Source organism: Sylvia atricapilla, chromosome 1 (genome assembly GCF_009819655.1).
Source record: "Sylvia atricapilla isolate bSylAtr1 chromosome 1, bSylAtr1.pri, whole genome shotgun sequence".
In the NCBI taxonomy this organism is placed as follows: Eukaryota; Metazoa; Chordata; class Aves; order Passeriformes; family Sylviidae; genus Sylvia; species Sylvia atricapilla.
The window spans coordinates 58,112,487-58,133,781 of NC_089140.1; the positions used below are offsets into that span (position 1 = coordinate 58,112,487).

Below are 21,295 nucleotides of genomic sequence, written 5' to 3' on the forward strand. Positions count from 1 at the left end.
CAGCAACAGTATCTTGACTGGCTTCAATTTGAACTTTCTCTAGTCCAAACAAAATTGGCATGATTGTCATTTCCCTGAGAGGAATACTACTTTAAACAGGCTTGCTAGCTGTTGCTGATCTTTTGGATGCCCACCCCTGCCATCTGTTGAGGCATGGTCTGCCAGTTTGTTAGGGTGACACTACCTTTTGGTTGGCAGTCTGTTTATTGCTGTAAGGCTGTTTCTGCAAAACACTCCTGTTAGCACTTGTTAGCATTTGTGATCAGCTATGTGCAAAAACCAAGTGGCATGGTGTTTGCTGGCACTTATGCTTGCCAAAAGAACAGTTTGAGCTGCAGAAGGTACCTGGTAAACCCATTAAAAACATGCAGATGTCAAAACAGAGGATGTGTTATATCAAGCAGGCATCAAGCACTCTCTTAAAGGGAAAAACAGACTGGCACAGTACAGTCAAGGGAAAGAGCCCAGAATCACAGTGTGGTTCACCCTAAGCAGTGAGAATTTGATTAAACAGGCCAAAGAGAATATGAGGAGATTTTCTCTTGGTGCTTGATAGACCAATTGCTGATGTAGAAGCAAAAAGTCTGAATAGCAATAATTTAATATCAGGTGAAGTTGCACTAAAGGTCTCTCCCCTTAGGCCCGCAAAAGGAAGGACCTGTTTCTAGCTGTGCATTTTTCTGCTTCTCTTACTCTTGTGGAGCTGGCAGAAAAGGTCAAAAGAAGATCTCTCTTTTTCAGTGGAGTCAGGTCAGATTATGTTTTCCACACCTTTGGTGTTAAGCTGTCATTCAGTAGTAGCTGAAGTTCATCTAATTGGTATTTCACCCCTTCCCTTACACCACCTCCTGAGTGCATCACAGCTGGGCTAAGCTGGGCCATTTCAAGTCACTATCTGGCAGAAAGCTAAGTAGGCCAGAAGTATGGGTCCTCTAAACATGGTAAGCTGACACAAGGGCTTGTTGTCACCAGGAGGTGGAGATTCTCCTTTGCTCCTGTTCCTTCTCCCATCTGCAGACATTCTTGGCACATGCCTGCCCTTCACATGCACTAACATTCAGTATTCCATCCATTCTCCCACAAGCCAATTTAATTTACTAAAATTTTAGGGAACACTTGCACCCCAAAGTTAACCTATTTTCTGCCATTTTAGTCTTCTAAAGGAATTTGAGGGGATTCAACACAAAATGCTGATGTTGCAAATGAAGGCTTTATGGCTGTGAGTAGGGAAGTGGAACAAAGAAAGACTGAGGTTTTCCCTTTTCAGAAAAAGGAAACAGTTAAGCCAGCACAGCTGCAACTAAAACTGCAGCTAAAAGCAAGTGAACAGTTCCCTGCTGGCATGGTTCATCCAAATGTTTTGAAGCACAGTCTGACAAGTTTTGACTAGACACAAGCCAAGGGATAGGAACATGACAGGTACTGGGCCTGAAACAAGTAATTCTGGCAGCCTGCAATTTTATTTCTTTGCTGCTTTGGAACTGGCAGCTCCTGCTTCTACCATGGATCTGGAATGCCATAGAGCAATAAAAGCTGGAGGGAGGTTGCTGCTTTCTGTGCAGTTTATTTTAAAACTACTAAAAAAATCTCTATGGGAAATAGTCTGCTCTCAAGGACTCCCACTACACACAGACTTCTTTCTGGAGTCAGCAGAGGGCAATGGATATGGACAGTGGGCTAGAGCAGATAGCCTATCACGAAAGTCTCGGGGAACTGAGCTTGCTTAGTCTGGAGAGCACTCAACCTTCATCTCTGGAAAATTCCAAGACCTAAACAACCTGATTGGAATTCAGTGTTGATGCTGCTTTTAACAGAAACTTGGGCCAGGCAACTTTCTGAGAACGCTTTCAACATAATTAATTCTACAATTTGATGGTGGAACTATTTTTTTCTGCTCAATTTCAGAAAGCAGTATTTTAGGCAGGAGTTCAATATTCCACTGTGAGAATTAGGAAGAACCTTTATTGATGAAAGGGATTGCTACCCTTAACAAACTGTTTGCAAGTTCTCCCTGTCATAAATCAGTTCTGGCAACCCCTACTAGTCATTAGTGTTTCCACAGCTGGGTGGCAGGTAAATGCTATACAGAAAAATACTGCTTAGAAGTGTGCTTAAACACAGTACATTCCATCTCACTTCTGCTTGATGCTCTTCAGCATGAAGGGCTGGAGCAATGGTGTCAATTTGGCAAGACAGTAAAGACCAGAGTTTCTCTAAGGAAGACCAACACATTTTTATTACATTTGAGCAAAGCCTATTTTCAGAACATAATCCATTTGTCTCAGAAAAAAAGTTAATAAGAAAGGATTAAAATATTTGTGTTCAGTATGTTTCCAGTTTTTACAGAACTTCAGAAAACAAAGCAGTTGAAAAAAAACCCCAACAAACCAAAAAAAAAAAAATTCTTAAATTCTGTAGCATTTTGTCTCTTCCATTAGGATATGGAAGGATCAGGTAGCATCGACCTGTTAAGTGAGCCAAGAATTCCTGGATCAAGGGGGCCAAAGGTGAGTGGGTGTTTTGGGGGAGGGAGTATAATATGTTGTTGGGTTGTTTGGTTTGTTTTGGGGTTTTTTTCCAAGCAGAAGTTTCCTCCATTCTGCTTTTTGCAAACATGTAGTCCCAGCCAGCTGTAGATGGAGAGTCACTACACTGAGATGGATTTACTTGCCATAGAATGCATTAAAATAATTATGTCCTCCAAAGACTCTGAATAGAATTTCTCAGATACCTCATTAGCTAATGATATTTTTATTCTGCTGTGATATATTTTTGAGATATTAAAGGGTGAAATAAGGATTTTCATGTTATCTAGCTCTCTGTATCTTTTTTTACCCTAATAGATTCCTTTCTCTCATATGAAGGTCAATCACACACATGAACATGAAACTGAAATGTTATAGTTTGACAATCAAATGTACGTAATATGACATGCCACTTTTAAACTAAAAAATTGTTCCCAGTAGCGTGGAAGCAATGTCATAGACAAAGGGATGCTTTTTTTCTCCATCGCTGTGTCTCAGGAGATTTTTTGTTAGTGTGGGCCACTTAAATCATCAAGTAGGGAATATGGAAGTATATTGTATCAGTACCGACCAGATCATTTGGATTTATTGTCTCCTTAATAATAGAAGGTGCTCCAGTGGTTTACTCTGGCAACAAAAGGAGACAAAGGCATGATCCTGTAGCTACTTAACAGTCTCTGAAGGGCAACTGCAATTATGATGAAGCCAAATTGTTCCTTGCAGTGCCAGATGGGGCAGCAAGGGACAGCGGTCACAATTTGCAGCTTGTGATGTTCAGGCTAAGCCTTAGGAGAAGGCTGTACACTAGAAGGCTGGTGCAGGCTGGGGCAATTCACTCAGGGAGGTTGCCAAAAGTCTGGTCTGGTCTTGGAGTTATGGAGACTTTCCTGGACAGAAACATGACTGACCTGATCTGAAGCTGGTGACAGTTCTGCTTCAGGAGGGTGATTGGATTAGATGGCCTCCACAGGCCTGTACAATCTTGTGCCTGTGATTCCGTGAATCATCAGGCACCAGCTGAACACTGGAGGCAGGAGTGACTCTGAGCAGCTCTTTGCTATGTTGGTTGAAAGTACTAGTAATTGTGAGTCACTGAAGTTGTAGCTGATAGCTTAGAGAATTTTGCCCCCTCTTACATCTTTTCCTAGATACTAAAAATATGACAAAAAATACAGTAACAAAAATAAGTATTGAATCTGCTAGCTGAAGCAAGAAGGTGTCCACAACCAGGACCAAAATTGTACATTCTGACCTGCCTTAGTCACAGCCTTACTCTCACATTTGGTGTTATAACAGGCATTGTTTCCAAGTCACTCAGCTATAAATATTCAAAAAATGCCTTGTTGCAGTTGAAAAAAATTTTCCTAGTACTGCTTAATTAGTTAGTAGAGAAGGAAGACGAGAAAAAGATAAGAAAAATAGGAATTCTGCTGTAGTTATGAAAATGCTTTTACATAGTTACTGGTACTGCATCATGAGCCATTTACACCTTATCACAACTCCAGAGCACCCAAGGGTGCTTAGATGAAACCAGAAAATCTGCTTCCAAGGAGGCTGCAACTCAAAACTGCTGCTAAGAATTAAATTAAATTTATTGGTGCTGTCTTTGTATCTGTTGAGGTTTCTATTAATCTTTTATCAGAAAGTAGTGGTTGTGGTTTGAAATAGAAATAGATTTTTTTTTCTGACAGCTCAGCTTTCATTTCCAGGGTTTCTATTTTTTTCTTCCACAGATCAGTGTAAAGTTTCCTTGGTGTCTTCTCATTATTTAGCATTAACATTTATTAGTGCCTTCATATTCCAGATAAAGACAATTCAATCACTTTGTTGAATTCCTTTCTCTTCTATTCACCTTTCTACAATGACCAATAATTAACTGCTGTCCATTTTACCATCTGAGAGCCATAATTGTTCTTTACAACCCGTGTCACCATACAGACATGAGATGAACTTGAATTTCCAAATGTCTTTTGAAACAAACTTTTTGGGAAACTGCCCTTAAACCTAGCAAGACTGCTGCCTCTAAACTGGTAGCATATCTTAACTTTAGCCAAAAATGCAAATTCAAAAAATTATAGGCAGTTGAAAGCAATCCATCACAACAAATGCGCTTGGATAAATTTATTTCTAATATTTTCTAAAATTATGTATAGTATGCAGTGACAGAGCTAAAGTTCCATTTGTAAGAAAAAGTACATTTTATTGCTCTCTGCTAATACTACAGGTCTCCAGCATTGTTTTTTGTAACAGTTGTTTGTGAGTTAAATTTTTTTCTGAAAAAAATTATTTTGAAGGGCCATGTGGATTTATCAGTAAATTCAGCGTATTTTTATAGGGTTCTGCAGGAAGACCTGGACAGCATGGGTCATTAGGACCAAAGGTAAAAACACCTGAAAGATAACCTATACTGCTTTGGCTTTTTTTTTTTTTTTTCCTATGTTCCCAGAATTTGCCTGAACATAGCAGCATTCATTTAAGTTTCATATGCTGATTAAGTTGAGACAAATTTTGTTCCCATTTACACTGGATATCTATGCAGAATGCGTATTATTAGAATTATTTCACAACCAAGAGGAGCAGTGAGTAAATACTAACTGGGCTATTGCATTCCATGGCATCTTTGTTAAATTTTTTTTGGACACTCGGCAATTTCTCTTCGTTGCTCATTTATATGTCACTCTGGTCTCTGAGAGGTTACATGTAAGCTGTTGAAAAAGCAATCTGCATGAGGCGGCCTTCTGATCCCAGAAGGCGATAGGAAAACCTTCTGGAAGGTGCTCAGGGAAAGAAGAGGGAAACAATGGCTACTTTGCCTTGGTTTTTTTTTTATGAGCTTAGAAGTGACTGAATTTTTCCACTCTGATGCTGCTACTGGTTGTGTAACTCATGAGGGAAAAAAAATGGAGAGATGAAAAATCACAGAAGAAAAGGGCAGATTTGCAGAATGGGTACTTAAAGAGGAAGAAGCTTTTCCTATTTCTATGTACAGCTCAAGTACCATTCAGGGTAATAGTACAGCATGACAACACCTTAAATGTGAAGTCAAAGAAATTTGAGATCTTCATTGCTCTGGGAAATAATGATAGCATTGAAAGAGCAGGAAATGGAAGATGAGATGCAGTAGTGTCCATCCTCTCCCCATGAAATTTTCCCCTGAACTTATACCCAGCACTAATCACTGACTTTGACACTGACAGCAATTCCCATTGATGGCAATAACACTAGGAATGCACCTAACTCCTAGCACAACAGCCACCAAAGATCTGGCCAGGCCCCTCTGTGTAGAGTGTGTGAAGCTCAGCTTCTAGGGCTGAAAAAGGTCCTTCCATTGGGTACTACTCTTGTTACTGCTGGAGCATGTAACTTTTGAGGGAAAAAATGGCAATTTGCACAGCATGTGTTGGTGAGTGATACTGCAGTGGACTGGCAAGAATAGATGTGCTCTCACATGATGCTGCTCTGTGCACATGAGTAGGTGCCGAGTCTTCACACTGAAAATACATTTTTTTTAAAGAACTGGTTCTCTGCCCTTAGCTAGAAATTTTGTTTCTAAGAAATGTTGTTTCACAAAGATTTCAGAAACTGAGGTAGCATGATTCCTAGAATTTATGAAATGGGCTGGAGTGGTAGAGAAAGTCATAAACCTTGGCCAGAGACTTCACTATCACCTTGGTTTAATCATGAGTCATTCACCCCCAAGATACAGGAGAAACAGAAAGGAACATGCTATTGCCTGACATCTTACAAAACCAGGTACACTAAGGCAAAATTAATATAAAGTGGCTTTAATACACTATCATTCTCATGGGAATGAATTTTACACCCACTTTTCATGATTATAAATGACTTCACTAAGCAACAGTGGCAAAATACAACAACCACCCACTTCCCAAATCCGAGAGCTAATGCATCACGAGGAGTTGAAGGTGTAGTTCTGTTTCATGCATCTTTCGTCCTTTAAATACTCCAGACGAGTACAGCTGTCAGAGAAGACCAGCTATGATCAATTTTTTTCTTTCCTATCAAGTAAGCATGGATCCAAATTCTGCTTTCAATTTTATTATTATGAAGAGCTGTTTTCATTTAAAAACAGCCTACAGTCTTCACACACTGTTGAATTTAAGAACTCCCAAAAAGCAGTAAGCACAAACATTTGAGGCAATGGCTGATTTATTCCAGTTTATATTCTCTGTCTCCGAAGAAATGTTCTCTGTCTGTTACAAAATTGAGGAACGGTGTCTACTTAGCACCAAAATCCTGCAGGATCCGTCCCAAAGGAGGAACAGTATAGTGTTCATTATTTCACTGGTGGTTTGACACAGTGCCTGGGTAGGTGGAGAGAGCAGCAGTGTGGGGGGACTGTGTCAGCTGTTTTGGAGGAAGATGGTGAGTCTTTTGTGGAGGCACGAGGTCATGGCTGCAGTGGTACATCTGGGGAATATTACCATGGGCTGATTTCAGATATCAAAATGAAGGTTCAGGCATGTGGCTTGGTCGGTGCTCAGCAAAAATAATGAGTCATGACCACAAACTCTTGAGATGTGGATGACAAGGGTGGTTAAGATCCCAGAACCAAATCACAAATGTGTGCTGAGCATCACTTTACCAAAAATATGCTGTATTTTTCTAATAATTTTCTTTAATTTGATTCCTTTGTTTTTAAGGAAAGCAGCACACGTTTAAAATCCTTGCAATTACTGCTCACTAATACTTGAGCCCTACTGTGTCTCTGTTTCAGGGAGAAAGAGGCAACATAGGTCCACCAGGTTCAAAGGTGGGAAGTTTATTTTATCTGATCTAACACCTCAGCTGTTTCTTTCCTATCTTTCCTTTCATCTCTTAATGCACTTGGGGGATAATAAACATTTCTTGTATCTGTCAGCATATTAAAGCCCAGGATGGCTTCACAAACCCCTTTCTCTGGTGAATTGTGAGTATCAGGAGCCAGTATAACCTGGTGCTTAAAATTTCTGCTTAAAATGTGGTTAAAATTGCATCTAAAAGTACATTTCTTCAAAGGCGTCTTGCAAGGCTCTTTACATTTTCACCACAACAAAGATGAAAATCAGCAAAGTTTAGACAGAAAACTAAGTTCCACTTGCCCCGTTCCTTCCTATGGTGATGTGTAGCTGTCACCCCACACCAGAGTGCCCCCACCCATGACACAGATCTGTGTCATGGCTCATGTCAATCATTATCTCTGCCTGGTCTCCTTTGAACTCCTCTTGGAGCCCGCCCCTGTTTGGGACTGCGCCGTTCCTTGCTGGTCCCTGTCTAAACTGAGTGTCATTTGCAGGCATAAGCCAGCAGAGAGCGCTGATGTGACTCATAGAAAATTAAAACAAAATGAAATGAAATGAAATGAAATTAAATTAAATTAAGTAAAATAAAATAAAATATCCTACTCCTGCTTTTGGGACAGCTCTGAAATAAAAATTTTCTCTAGGAAACAAGATAAATGCAGTTATGCTTGCTGAGTGTTTACAAGAGTATTATCACAGTCTTTTAGCAGCATCTGCTTGTTTATTTTTTAAAAATACCAACAATGTAGCAGGACTCTTCTTGCCATAAATTCCATCTGCTGTACATATTTTGAGTGTTGTCATTTCACATAGATATTTGTCAGCATGATAATTAAAGCTGATGCAGTGACACACAGGACAGTGGTTTAACTCTTGTTAATCTGTTTGAGACTATAGAATATTTTCTTTATTATTGTGACTAAATGTCCTTTCTTCTGAGGTCCTTTTTCTAGTAATTATTGTTGTTTTAAATGATAGATGCATTTGAAATGTGTGTCTATTTTAGGTGGAGTGACTACAGGGTCATTTAAAAAATAAGCAATATGTCTCTTTAAGCCTCAAACTAAAAAATATCATTTTCCTCTTATACCTGAGCAATGAGCTATATTCTTAAAATATGAAGGGAGTTAGAAATAAGGATGTCTCTGGATACATTCGTTGCAATAAAACATCTTACCTATCCTGGATCTTTGCTTCCCATTTATATTTGTTAGGAAAATTAATGGGAGAAATTATTCAGCATTTGTAATGGTAGGAAGCTTGTCCTGCAAGTACCAACGTGCCTGAAGTGACAACATTCTGTTGCAAAAATGCTGTTGGTCCAAGGTTATTTCTTCTCCCCACTTACCTTTGCTGTAGATAGATACTTATGATTTTCCATAAGCACTTGAGAGACTTACGTCCCAAGTAAGTACCAAGATTTAAGTACCATTTTTACTGCTCATGCAGACACCAAAATCCCTCTAGCTGCTTTGATGCCTAAATTCCATTAGCATTCAGACACCCTTTATCTTGTCTATAAAATTGCTTCTAAAATGAAGAAGAGAGTACTTCAGAAATCATACTTTATTCCTGACCCACATGCTTCACTGATCACTGACAAAAAAACAGAAATAGCAATGAGAATATCCTTTCTTAATGAAGCAGGCACATTAAATCTCTTATGGTGGTACTATCTACTGTTAAAACCCAAAAATATTTTCTTCAAGCAGAGAAAAAAAGTTGGAAACAAAAGGGTATTTTCCAAAACAAACAAACAAACAAACAAAAAACAAACAAACAAAAACTCTCAAAGCAAAAAAAAACCCCAAAAACCCCTCAAAAACCCCTCCAAACCAAAACAGAAACAACCAATCAACAAACAAACAAACAAACAAAACCCACATACAAAACAAAACACCCCACCACAAAAACAAGCTAATAGGAGTAATTGATCCCTTGGATGAATCATTAGGCTGCTCTGTGTCATTTCCTTTGCTCTTTCATATGATGCAGAGAAAAACAGATGCAAAAGGTATAGCTCACTGTTTATCTTGTCCTTTAAGAATTATAATCTTCTTTTATCCATTTTTCTCAGGGCAAACTGCATCATCATTACTGTTTCTGTTTTTTCCCATAGAACAGAGTAGCTGTCAGACCTCAGCAGTCGTATACAGGCCTGTATTTTTGCCCCACATACTGACTCCTGTCTACATTCAATGCCAATGTCTACATCCTTTCTCTTCCTCCAGCTTGAGAGTCATTTAACTGAAGGGTGGAAATAACTGATCAAATGTATTTTGGGGGAAAGCAATGAAATTCACCCTTTTGCTAAGCAGGGGTGGAAGCAGTGAAAAATGATTGCAGCTGCAGGAGAAAAAAAAAAAAACATAAGCCTGTTCTGGAGAGGAGGAAAGAGCAGGAGGAGTGGAGAGAGCAGATGACTAATGAGACAATGAGCCTCCATCAAACCTGCCCACCAGCCTGTTGAGAACTGTATCATGTCCCTCCCCAATGGCAGCCTCTTGCTTGTTTGATACTGAATCCAGTTTAAGGTTCAGTTCTCAGAGAGAATAACGGTATGGTTTTTGTGGCAGGGAATGCCAGGCACAGACGGAAAACCAGGCTCTCCTGGCATTGCTGGGCATCCCGGAAAAGTGGTGAGTAGGGTTATCATAATCTGTGATCACCTAAAACACACTGGCTCTCAAACCTACCTCTTAAGGACCAGTAGGATCAGTGCTTGCTAGCAGAGTGTGATGAGCTGGGGCTGTGTTTGTCCTCCTTAACCTAGAGCAGTTACCTCAGACAAAAAATGCAGTAGCAGAGTGTACTTTGTTCATGCCTCCCTCACCAGTCAGAAGAGATTCAGGCATCTCCAGAGGCTAGTTCTGATTCCTCAGTGCTCCTTCTGCTTTTAATTATTCAGAAATTAGCTCTTCCTTTAATTAGAGAAAAGTCAGCAGGCTCATAGGTGATTTTAATGTATTTCTCATGCTTAAGACCCTCAAGGATTACAATGTGCTTTGCTTTGCTTAGGAAGTCCCACAGCTTGTCTCCTGGTGCCTTCCTCTCACTTGCGCCAGACAAAGTGTCTGCATTTCCAGCACAGGGAGTTCTAAAGAGAGGCTGAACAAGCTTAGAAATAAGCTGTCTGAAAGATGACAGTTTAGCTCCCTGTCTTCTCCTATCTGGTCCCCTTGGAAATCCCAGACATAACTGATGTGGTTGATGCTGGAAAAGGACAGCACAGCCAGGGATGGCTGATTTCAGTGCAGTGAAAGAAAGGTTCACTGGATTAATTCCCAGCTAAAGAAATGTTTTGTGCCCATTTGCTTCTAGAAGTCTATGAACTCTGTCAAAAGTTCTGGGAAATACTTTTAAACATCAAGCCCTCAGAAGATCTGAGTTGAAACTTGTGGGTCCCATGTGTGCTTTGAGAGAGCTGGGGTTTGATCATTCTCTACATGCAATTCACTGCTGTGTTTTTTGTGAAGCAAGGGAGAGCACATTTCACAATTTCCCCTTTTAAATCACTTACGCTCTTTTTGTTGTTGTGGTGTTTGTTTTTTTTTTGTTGTTGTTGTTGTTGTTGTTTTTTGTTGTTGTTGTTTGTTTGTTTCTGTTTTTGTTTTGGTTTTTTTTTTTGTTTTTTTTTTTATCACCTGCAGGGTCCAAAAGGAGAGAAGGGTGATCCAGGACCTCGGGTGAGATTGTGTGGATTTCATTCTTTTCGAAAAACCTATGTGAAATGTAGTGTTTAGTATATGGGTTTTCCACATGTGATGCTTTTAAAATAGGGGGAACCAGGACAGGATGGGAACAGTGTTGTGGGACCGCCTGGACCACCAGGACCACCGGGACCAGTCATAGCAATACCTGAGGTAAGTGTGTATGTCAAGTCAATGCTGAGGTCTGTAACTCCCCTTACAGAGAAGAGGGCAAAAATGGTTAACACACTGGAAATTCTGCTGTTCACATTCATGTCATAAGTCTACTCCTCAAAACAAAAGAATTTCAATATGTCTCTGTATCAAATGGATTTTTTTTTTAAAGATTAGGTTGGAAGAAAGTGGGTAAAGAGCTTACCTACAAGAGTTACGAAGTCATATTGAGCATCTCACAAAAACTCTTTAGGTGATTCTGCAGAAGTTTGGAACATCAAATAAAAATCTAAAGAGAAACACAAAACTGGGATATTTAACAAAGCAAAGCACCTGAGGCACAGCAGTATGTGGGGGAGGGTCACTTCCTGACAGTTGTCCACTCTACAAACCAGAGCCCTGACACTGGAAGCCTCAAAGGGTAAAATAGTAGAAGCTCATAAAAACTCTCCAGTATGCTTTAGATGCAGGTGTATTTTCAGTTAGTTTTGCTGTGTGTATCAGCCTTTGAAAAACAGGACTATTAGCAGTAATGAAGGCTGGAGATTAGGGTGAATCCCACTTGGAGCTGACAACAAAAATCTTAGTAGCTGGCTTGGTATGACATTAAGATCTGGAGAACTGTAAGTGACTGCAGAAAACTTCACCTCTGAGAGGTGGAGGTGCCTAAAACAGCCAGATGTGTCCATAGGAATGTATATAAGGGCAGTAGGAAATGTTTCGTAATTGCAAGAAGAGAAAATGCCCAGCTGAGAAATCTGCATTAAGGGGAGCTTGGCACCACCATTGTCATAAAGCTGAACTACACATAAGCTTTTTTGACTAGAACAACTGGGCTTTCACTTAGGCTTTTGCTACCAATAGGAAATGTAGCATTCATTTGCATCCCATAGGCCATATCACCCAACCCAGCAGAAGTGTTTTTTTCTTTACTGAATTTAGTGGGAATCCATGCAGAATACTAGGATGTTGGATCCCCAGTCTTGGATGAGCAGAATTATAGATCCACAGAAATGTTGGCAGTATGAGGATCTTGTTCAACATCCTGCTTATAGTGGGACTTTCAGCAGCTCTACACTTTATCACAATTCTGTTGGAGTTTCTGGGGAGCTGCTCAATAGTGTGATAGAAATGCTAATATAAAATTCATGTTCTTTCTCACAGCCTTGCCATGGTGCCACTGTGGGTCACTCTTATCAGTGATTTATCAGTGACTAAATAGCTTTGTTTACAGTAAAAATGAACCTCAATGTATTGTTCCATAGCTCATTATTACTTGAAAAAAAACAGTGTGAGACCCTCAGAGGGAGGACAGTACATACAAAGAACACAAAAAGATTATTGAAGCTGACATAAGATAATGACACTTGCTGGAGGCTGCAAGTCTTGCTACCTCCAATAGTCACAGTCCACACATCTGTCAAACATGTAGCTACATCTGAAGAAACCTAGAGTACCTCCTCTGAATCCTCCAGATCCCCTGTATGAACTACTTTTATCACGTATTACAGAAATGTATAGAGCCCGGTAGAATCTGTATTGCATTAGGTGCATTACAAATCCATACAGAAACCCATTTCCTTCTCTAGGTACTTTTGGGTATTAGAAGTATGCTTTTTTTTAAAAATTGAGAGCATTTATGGCTTTATATACATTTGTAGTATGGGTGTTCTGGGGAGGTACAGCATGAGCCATCAAATCCTCTGTACTGCTAATCAGAAGATTTCTCTGAGGACTTGGTGTACTGGATTTTGATACAGTTAATTAAGCATGTGTGGAAGTATTCATCACCTTGTATGACATTGAATTCTTCCTATCTCACAAATGTTTGTGTAAGAACAGGACATTTGTTTGCAGTAAGTTTGCTGAGATAGACATTAAATTATCCAAGTGCATTTTGTTGACTCAGTCTCTCATCTTCTGTAGTAAGCTTCAAATATGGAAAAGAACTATTGCAAGCAGACCTATCAATTGCAATTGGAATTGCAGAACTAAAACAAATAACACTGCCAGCTGTTGTAATGTGGATATTGGCTTGATGTGGGTAGAGCAGTAGAGATCAGTGATCTGGGTGAACTACAGGGTACACTCTCCAGGTCAGGGTCATTCATTTAACCATTGTGTAGCCAAGAACAATACTTCTTGGGCTACAGAAGCCCAGTGGACTGGTCCATCAGAGCTGGAAGGAAGTGTTCTTAAGAAGGGTTGCGTGGCTACACTTAAACTAACTTTATGTTGCTTGATGAAAATAAAAGCAACTAAAGAGTTAGTGCAGTTTCAGCCCTGTTGAAATATTTAGAGCTGACATAGACAGCTCTGGCTCAGGGCCAGACCTCACCAGTCTCTGGCTGATAGCACATTGATTGACCTGCACTGAAAAGTGGACCTTGGTTTCCTTCTCATTTCACCTGGTCCCTATGTGAATGGACAGAATTTGGTTCCTTCAAGAACCACTTCTCATACCATGAAAATATGCATTAGGGTAAAACTGAGGTCTGCAGTGGAACCTGTCTATTTCCAGGCTTCTGCAGCTCCCACCAGCAATGTAGGTCTCAGAGGCTTCCTGTCCTTGCTGCCTCCTCTGTTGCCTCCTGTGATTGATCAGGAAGTCTGCTCTGACCCGTGATGTTTAAAAAAATGCGTCCCTCTGTTTGGTGCTGTTTGATATTCCAAAACACTTAAATCAATATTTCTCATCCTTAATGGTTATTTCACTATTTCAGAGGATAGTTGCTGACACTCAGTGCATTTTCATTAATGGAATAGTGATAACCAGAAAACCATAATATTTGTTGCTATGATTTTATCGCACAAATTTAGTTTGGTATAGTACAAAAGTAATTTTGAATAGAGAAATGTTATTGAATTTAAATTTCAAACTTGTAAACATTTATCTTTGACTATTCACCCATAGTTTAGGTACAAGAAACAAAAATCACAAAGAAAGGTTAATGTTGAGGGTGTAAAGCAGATGTCAAAAGATTTTGTTTAGTCTGTTCTTTCTATAATTCTAACAAGGCCATATTCATGCCTTTTGGATGCAAAGCTGAAGGTTTGCTTAGAAACCAATGCAATCATCCTAAAACATAACAGTGAAGAAAATATGGATGTTGTCCTTACTATTGTAGTCAGCACTTTCTGAACTAATTCAATGTGTAGAAGAGTTATATTGCTGGATTCTTGTTATTAAAGCTGTTTACACACCTAAACCCAAAGATAAATAGTTTTATACCTGGAGAAGGTTTTAAAGAGCACAGTTTTTTCCTCTAATCATCACTCTCCTACCTTTTGTTTTCAAATCTTCTTCAGCATTATGTACAGTTTGCTGACTTCCAGCCACAATTTCCATTTCCAGATCAACTGTATGTGTAAAATATATAATGTGCCCAATTCCAAACTCAGCAAAGCCTTTGAGATTCTTTTCCCAAAGTTTGGATTGAACCCAAAAACAATGAATACTGAGTGATTCCACAGTGAAAGGGCCACGTAAACCCAGGGCTCCTGGATTACTGCCACCAGATAAAGCAGAACAATTGCAGCAGCAGGACTTTTTTATTACTGTCATTAAAGTAGCAGCCCATGTCATGTTCATTTTCTGGGCTGTATAGAACTGGAAATAGAGTGGTGCCAAGGGCATCATACTACCCTGAAGAGTGCAGCAGAGTTCATGCAGCCTGGGAGATGGAGTGCTGCCTGTAGGATCCAAACTCTATTTTTACTTGGCAATTTTTCCAGTGGTTTTTGTAGAACATGAAGACAGGGAGCAAAAAGAAGCACCCAATAGAAGCAGCAAGCTTTAGCTGTATTAGTTATTCAACATGACCTCAAAGTACAGAAAGCTGACCATACACTGCCATGCTCAGATGACATGGATAGGATAGGATAGGATAGGATAGGATAGGATAGGATAGGATAGGATAGGATAGGATAGGATAGGATAGGATAGGATAGGATAGGATAGGATAGGATAGGATAGGATAGGATAGGAAGTGTGATCTGGGTTCAAAAAATAGTATTCAGAGACTCGAAAGAATATTGGAACTGATCTCCAGAGGGCATATGGTCAAACCTTCTATTCAAAGCAGGGTAGTTTCAAACTCAATTCCTGGATACTGTATTCATAACAAATGTTGACAAATATTGTGATAGTGTTGATGTGCACATGGTTGCAGGCAGAAAAAGAGGCATTCAAATCTCGCCAAACCTCAGTGACAACATGTTTATTCATGTGCTAACTAAATCCCTGTCGCCTGAAGGAAAGCCTGGTCCTGGCCTTGTGAAATTCAGGTTTTCTTTCCCATTCAATTGAACGGGAATATGCTGCTTCACACAGAGCCTTATAAAATGGATGGCATGGCTTGCCTGCTAAACAAATGGACTGCTTCAAGCTTCCAAAGAGATTCAGGACATACTTCTGAATCCAAAACAAGGCTAAAGTGTCAAACGGGACCATTGGAATGAAAAAAATAACCAAAAACAAAAAGGAAAAAAAAAAAAAAGGTAAGGGTATCTTTTCACCTAAAACATTTATGTGGAGCAAGCACTTACATACTGTCTGTCTTTAACTGTTCTTTAAGACCATGTGATGCAATACTGGGAATATCTATTTAAACCAGGAAGTTAGCTATCTGAAACCAAAATGAAAGCCTAATTGTAACATCAGGACAAGAATCTGATGGGAAGCAGACAACATGAATTTACTAATGGCGGTTTGTTCCTGATCAAAATCACTGCTTCTTTGTGGACAAGGCATGGGCACTGAATTTGTAGACCCTGACTTTAGCAAAGCTTCTGTTGCAGTCTCTACAGCCTTGATAGCATCAAACTGATGACCTGTGAAGTGGATAAGAGAACGATAAAACAGGTGTAAAATGAGCTCTGCTGATAGACTCAGGGAGTTGTGATTGGCATTCACAAGACCACTTCTGGAGTACTATTTCCAGCTGTGAGATCCTCAGCACAAGAAAGACATTGACTTAATGAAGCAAGCCCCATCCAGAACTGCCAAGATGTTAGGGGACCAGAGCACTGAGAGAACTGGGTCTAATCAGCCTGGCTAAAAACAGGCTAAGGAGAGACTTTGTTTCTGTCTACAACTACATGATCAGACAATACAGAGAACATGGGAGCAGCCTCTTCCTGCAAGGTGTATGGAAATATTACAAGATGCAACCAGCCCAAGCTGGAGAAAGGGAAATTCCAATTGAATATAAGGTGGTTTTTTTCTATGACGATAATCAAATACTGTCCACCTTCATTATTATGATTCTTTAATTGAGTTATGCAGAAATGCCTGGGCTAATGAGGAGCTCACCAATTCCAGGATAAGAAACATGATTGCAGCAGTGAAATTACACTGTGCTGTTCAGGCACCTTGAAACTCAGAGCTGGGTAACACAGGTCCACATCACAGTTTGGGGCTCCAGTGCCATGCTCCACATCACAGTTTGGGGCTCCAAGATAGTTTCAGACACAATGGTGTGTGTGATCAGAGCTGACTTAGGAATCGTAGCATGGCACTGCATGGTGTGATGCAGACATGTCCAGAATATAATTAAAACTTCAGCTCTGCAACAGAGGATGAGTGTGTTCAGACTGATTCACCATCTTAGAATGCCAGTGGCATACTGAGCATAAAACCTCCATTTGATCTTTGTCTTGCTGAGGAGAAATGGCTTCATGCTGCAAAATTTGGCATCATAGCTTTCTAATTAAAATCATGAGTCAGGTAATTAAACTTCTGAAAGCATTCTTTACAGAAGAAATGTAAAAGAAATTCTAGGTTTTGTTATTCCAGATGTATAAAGAAAATTAGAAGTAGAGAGCCATTTCTGTGGCCCTTATTTATGTTTGGTTTTTCATACTTACAAAGAGATAATTTTTCATTTCTAAAAATGTATGTGTGCCCCAGATAAGCAACATGAAATAACCTGTTTCTTAACCCCTTTTTTAGTTACTTCTCAATGACACAAATGGAACTTTTAATTTTACTGAAATTAAAGGACTGCTTGGGCCTCCAGTGAGTATATGCTGCTTTATTAAATCTTCAGATTTGCTCTATCTTCAATGTCCCCTTTTGAGTATCAACTAGAGATGAGTTTCCTATGCTTTAGGATTGTGTTTCTGCTAACTTCAGCACCAAACTCTGTGGAAGTACTTTCAGGCAGAACTGAGTTCTGTGTGAACAAAGTACTTTTACACTTTTGTATGAAATAAAGAAATTGGCTTATCTCTTGGATAAGAATTGGATTATCAGAATTGGATTCTTAACTATATGCTCAGAATTATAGAAATGTAGAACTGTTGCAAAAATAGAGACCAAGATTTACATTTCTTCCCTTTTTTTCCTTCTTGTTTTTCAAGTCACAAAGCATTGGGATAAAAAGTATTTTTCTCAGTTCTGCTTGAGACTTCAGCTAAGCTCCTGTGTATGAGTTTAGTCTCACTCAAGGTAAAGTTGTGAATGAAAACCTACAAATTTCGTGAGGGAACAAGAGATGCAAAATTCAGGTTCTCTTCTAGCTGCAAAATAGTTCTGTCAAATACTGGAAATCCTGAATGCTTCTTGGTAATGATTTCAATTTCCTAGGACTGGATCCAAAGAGAAATCTACATTTTCCAAGCTGTGGAGTCAATTTAAACTTACCCAAAAGTGTACAATATATTGCAATTTGCAAAATCTTAACCACCATAAATTAAGCTACTTACTTTACAGCTTGTTTCATTTGTGAATTCTTGTTTGTGTATTTCATTTTATCTGTTCTCTTGTTGGTGAGCACAATGATCTCCCCAACAGTCAATCCCTGATGAAACAAGGAAAGCCAGAATGTTCATAGCCAATAGCAGAATCTCACTCTAAATAGCTTAAGTTTGCAAAAACTTTGTATCTTACTATTACAGCTGTCCCAAAACAAATATTTACTGAATCTGTCATTGACCTGGGAAGAAGGGCATTAGCTCCAGCAGCAGCTTGTAACCTTTTTCTGCTAGCCTAGCATGGCTCTTTCCCACTTGTTACACCACAGGACAACTTCATGTTATTGTGGCTGCACCCAGCCATGCTTATGGTAAAAGAGTTTTCATGGAGAGTGTTTTCATGTATTTCTCAAAGACGTGGTTCCCTAATCCCTGGACACAACAGGTTGCCGGGATAATATGAGCCACTTGCCACATTCAAACCTGAATAAAGGTAATTCAAACTTTTGTTTTGTGATAGATGTTAGAGTCACATTCCCACAAAAAAGGAAGCAGATCCTGTAGCTTGAAGAGTAGTTGCAGTGAAAAAGATCTGAACCTCAGTCTCAAAGCTCTAACCCTAGTGAGGAGAGAGGTGCAGTCTCATAGTGGGTGGGGAAATAGACATCCTGCTGATCTGAACCAGAATTAAAGTGTGTCTCTGCAGTTACCACAGCAGGGCAATCCTAAATGTGCCCAATACAAATCCCAATCTGCGATTCTATTCACAGCCTATTCTATTCTATTCTATTCTATTCTATTCTATTCTATTCTATTCTATTCTATTCTATTCTGTTCTGTTCTGTTCTGTTCTGTTCTGTTCTGTTCTGTTCTGTTCACTAGACACTCTTTTTTCTATCCAAAGACATCCAGGACCAAAATGGGAAAGGTGGGCAGCTACTGTGGTCTCTGTGCTGGTATCTGGAAAAGATTCAGAGGAGGATGAATAATGGTTGCATGCCTTTCATATGTAGAAAATGTCATCCTTTTTCATTCTTTTCTGGATCTCCATCTTACCAGTTTTTGAAAACAAATGCTAAATTAGAAGCATAGGTCATTGTGGAGGTTCACACCTTTACTGTCAACTGAAGTTCTTAATTCAGTAGCAGATGAGTTGATATTCACAAATCATACAATACATTAAAAATGCATACTTTTTAGGGGGAGTCCATAATATGTGTTTGTAAGGGTGTGACTTTTTTAATTTTGCAGGGGCCAGATGGCAAGCCAGGTCTACCAGGATTTCCTGTAAGTATTAATTGCCTAGGATTTAGAAGTATTTCTTAGGACTTTTAAGTATTTTTCAATCTAGTTTAATATTTATTAAATGTATATTGTACATAATTTGCATGAAGTCAAATAAACTTTCATACAGGATGCTGCAGGTCTTAGGAAGTTACCAACCAAGTTAGAAATGCATTCTGTTGGAAACCAAGTATGCTCTGATATGCTTATCTCAGCATCAGTTCTGTAGTTTAAATAGGGGCGTAGTTCATGGAAAACTACTACCTAAGGAAAAACCTGTGCTGTATGGGAGAAACAAATGAAACAAATTGACTTCCAAAAGTTATCTGCATATGCATATGTAACTGTGTTATTCCTCAGGCTTTTTTGTCACTGCTACAGAATACAGGAAAGCCCTATAATATGTACCCTTTTTATTTTATCCTTTAGCAAATGTTAATTATTTTTTATAATAACATTCCAAGGCTACCATGTAAGCATTTCAGAACTAGAGTATCAAAAGGTGCCTTTTGCTATGCTACCTGCCTATTGCACTCAGACTGCCATATAAATACGTATAAAAGTCTTCATTAACAACTTAGACACAGGACTTGTAGGGATATGAAGTTTGCAGATGTAAAAAAAATTGAGAAGAGCTGTTAAGTCCCCCCAAGGCAGAAAGAGCCTGCACAGAGAGCTGAAGGATCCCCACCTGTATGATGTTCAACAAGGGAAAGTGCCAGATTCTGCACCTGGGGTGGAGTCACCTGTGTATCCTGGTTGTGCATGTAGACCAGGGAAGGAGATGCTGGAGAACAGTGCCAAGGAAAGAGACCTGGGGGTCCTGGTTGGTGGCAAGTTGAATCTGAGTCAGCAGTGCTCTGGCAGCCAAGAGAGCCGACCCTGTCCTGGGGTACATCAGGCACAGCATTACCAGCTGGGCAAGGAAGGGGATTGTCTCTCTCTGCTCTATAATGGGGCAGCCTCAACTCCATTTCTGGGGGATGTTTTGGGTGCCAAAATAAAAGAAAGATATTAAACTGCTAGAAAGTGTCCAAAGGAGGGATGAGAAGATGATGAAGGGCCTTGAGGGGAAGCCATGTGAGGAGCAGCTGAAGTCACTCAGTCTGTTCAGCCTGGAGGAGACTGAGGGGAGACCTCACTGCAGTTACAGCTTCCTTGTGAGGGGAAGAAGAGGGGCAGACATCGATCTCTTCTCTGTTGTTCCCGGTGACAGGACCTGAGAGAATAGCCTGAAGCTGTGTCAGAGAAGGTCCAGGTTGGATATCAGGAAAAGGTTCTTCACCCACAGGTTTATTGGGCACTGGCACAGGCAACCCAGGGAAATGGTCACAGCAACAAAACTGACGGAGTTCAAGAAGTGTTTAGACGATACTCCCAGGCACAGGGTGTGGCTCTTGCGGTGTCATGGGCAGAGCGAAAAGTTGGACTTCGACGATCCTTGTAGGCCTCTTCCAACTCAGAATATTCTGTGACTATTTGGCTTATGACTTCAGATAGTATTGTTCTAATTATTGTATTTTTATTCTGTGTAATTATTGTATTTGTATTCTGTGTATTTGTCCATTCTGTGATGGAATTACTTTCCCTTGTTATGATTGTTCTACAGTTCAGAGCATGCATATGATCTCAGGATACTTTGTCTATTGCCTGAGAACAACTAAGGACAAAACTGGGAGAGCTGAAAATAGATGTTAACAAAATGCTGGCAAATTGCCCAAAATTTTTCAGAAGGTTGTTTGCTAAGTCCTGGGTATTGTGGACTGCATAGAAAACCAAAGAAGGGTGGAGAAAACCTCCTTAAAATATATTTCATTTGAAAAAGAGCTAATAACATTTAGAAGGTGATATAATTAATTCTTGGTCTCTGTCCTTTATAGAATTTCTACAGACATGAGAACACCATTCTTATTCTCACCTCCTGTCTTTTATTTATCTCTTGACTAATGCAGAAATTACATAGACCTGAGTTTAGGTCTTGGTGTGTAAAAAAAATGCTTCTTAATGCTCTTGGAAGATTCTAAAGTACAATTTGACCTGAGGGGAATTCTTTCCCCACAAAACAGATAAAAATAATCTTGTTTTCAAATAGATAAATTCTATTTCATATACTATATTTTTTTTA

The 21,295-nt window shown here is 39.5% G+C and overlaps 1 protein-coding gene across 1 annotated transcript in view; it reads left to right on the top strand.

Moving 5' to 3' along the window:
- The window catches only part of COL15A1 (collagen type XV alpha 1 chain), a 112,590-nt gene that overhangs the window by 63,122 nt on the left and 28,173 nt on the right, over nt 1-21,295 (top strand). The window contains exons 16-23 of the mRNA XM_066323519.1: nt 2,439-2,507; nt 4,861-4,905; nt 7,264-7,299; nt 9,904-9,966; nt 10,978-11,013; nt 11,107-11,190; nt 17,144-17,209; nt 19,138-19,173. Coding sequence (XP_066179616.1) covers nt 2,439-2,507; nt 4,861-4,905; nt 7,264-7,299; nt 9,904-9,966; nt 10,978-11,013; nt 11,107-11,190; nt 17,144-17,209; nt 19,138-19,173 — 435 coding nt within the window. The remainder of the gene's footprint in view (nt 1-2,438; nt 2,508-4,860; nt 4,906-7,263; nt 7,300-9,903; nt 9,967-10,977; nt 11,014-11,106; nt 11,191-17,143; nt 17,210-19,137; nt 19,174-21,295) is intronic.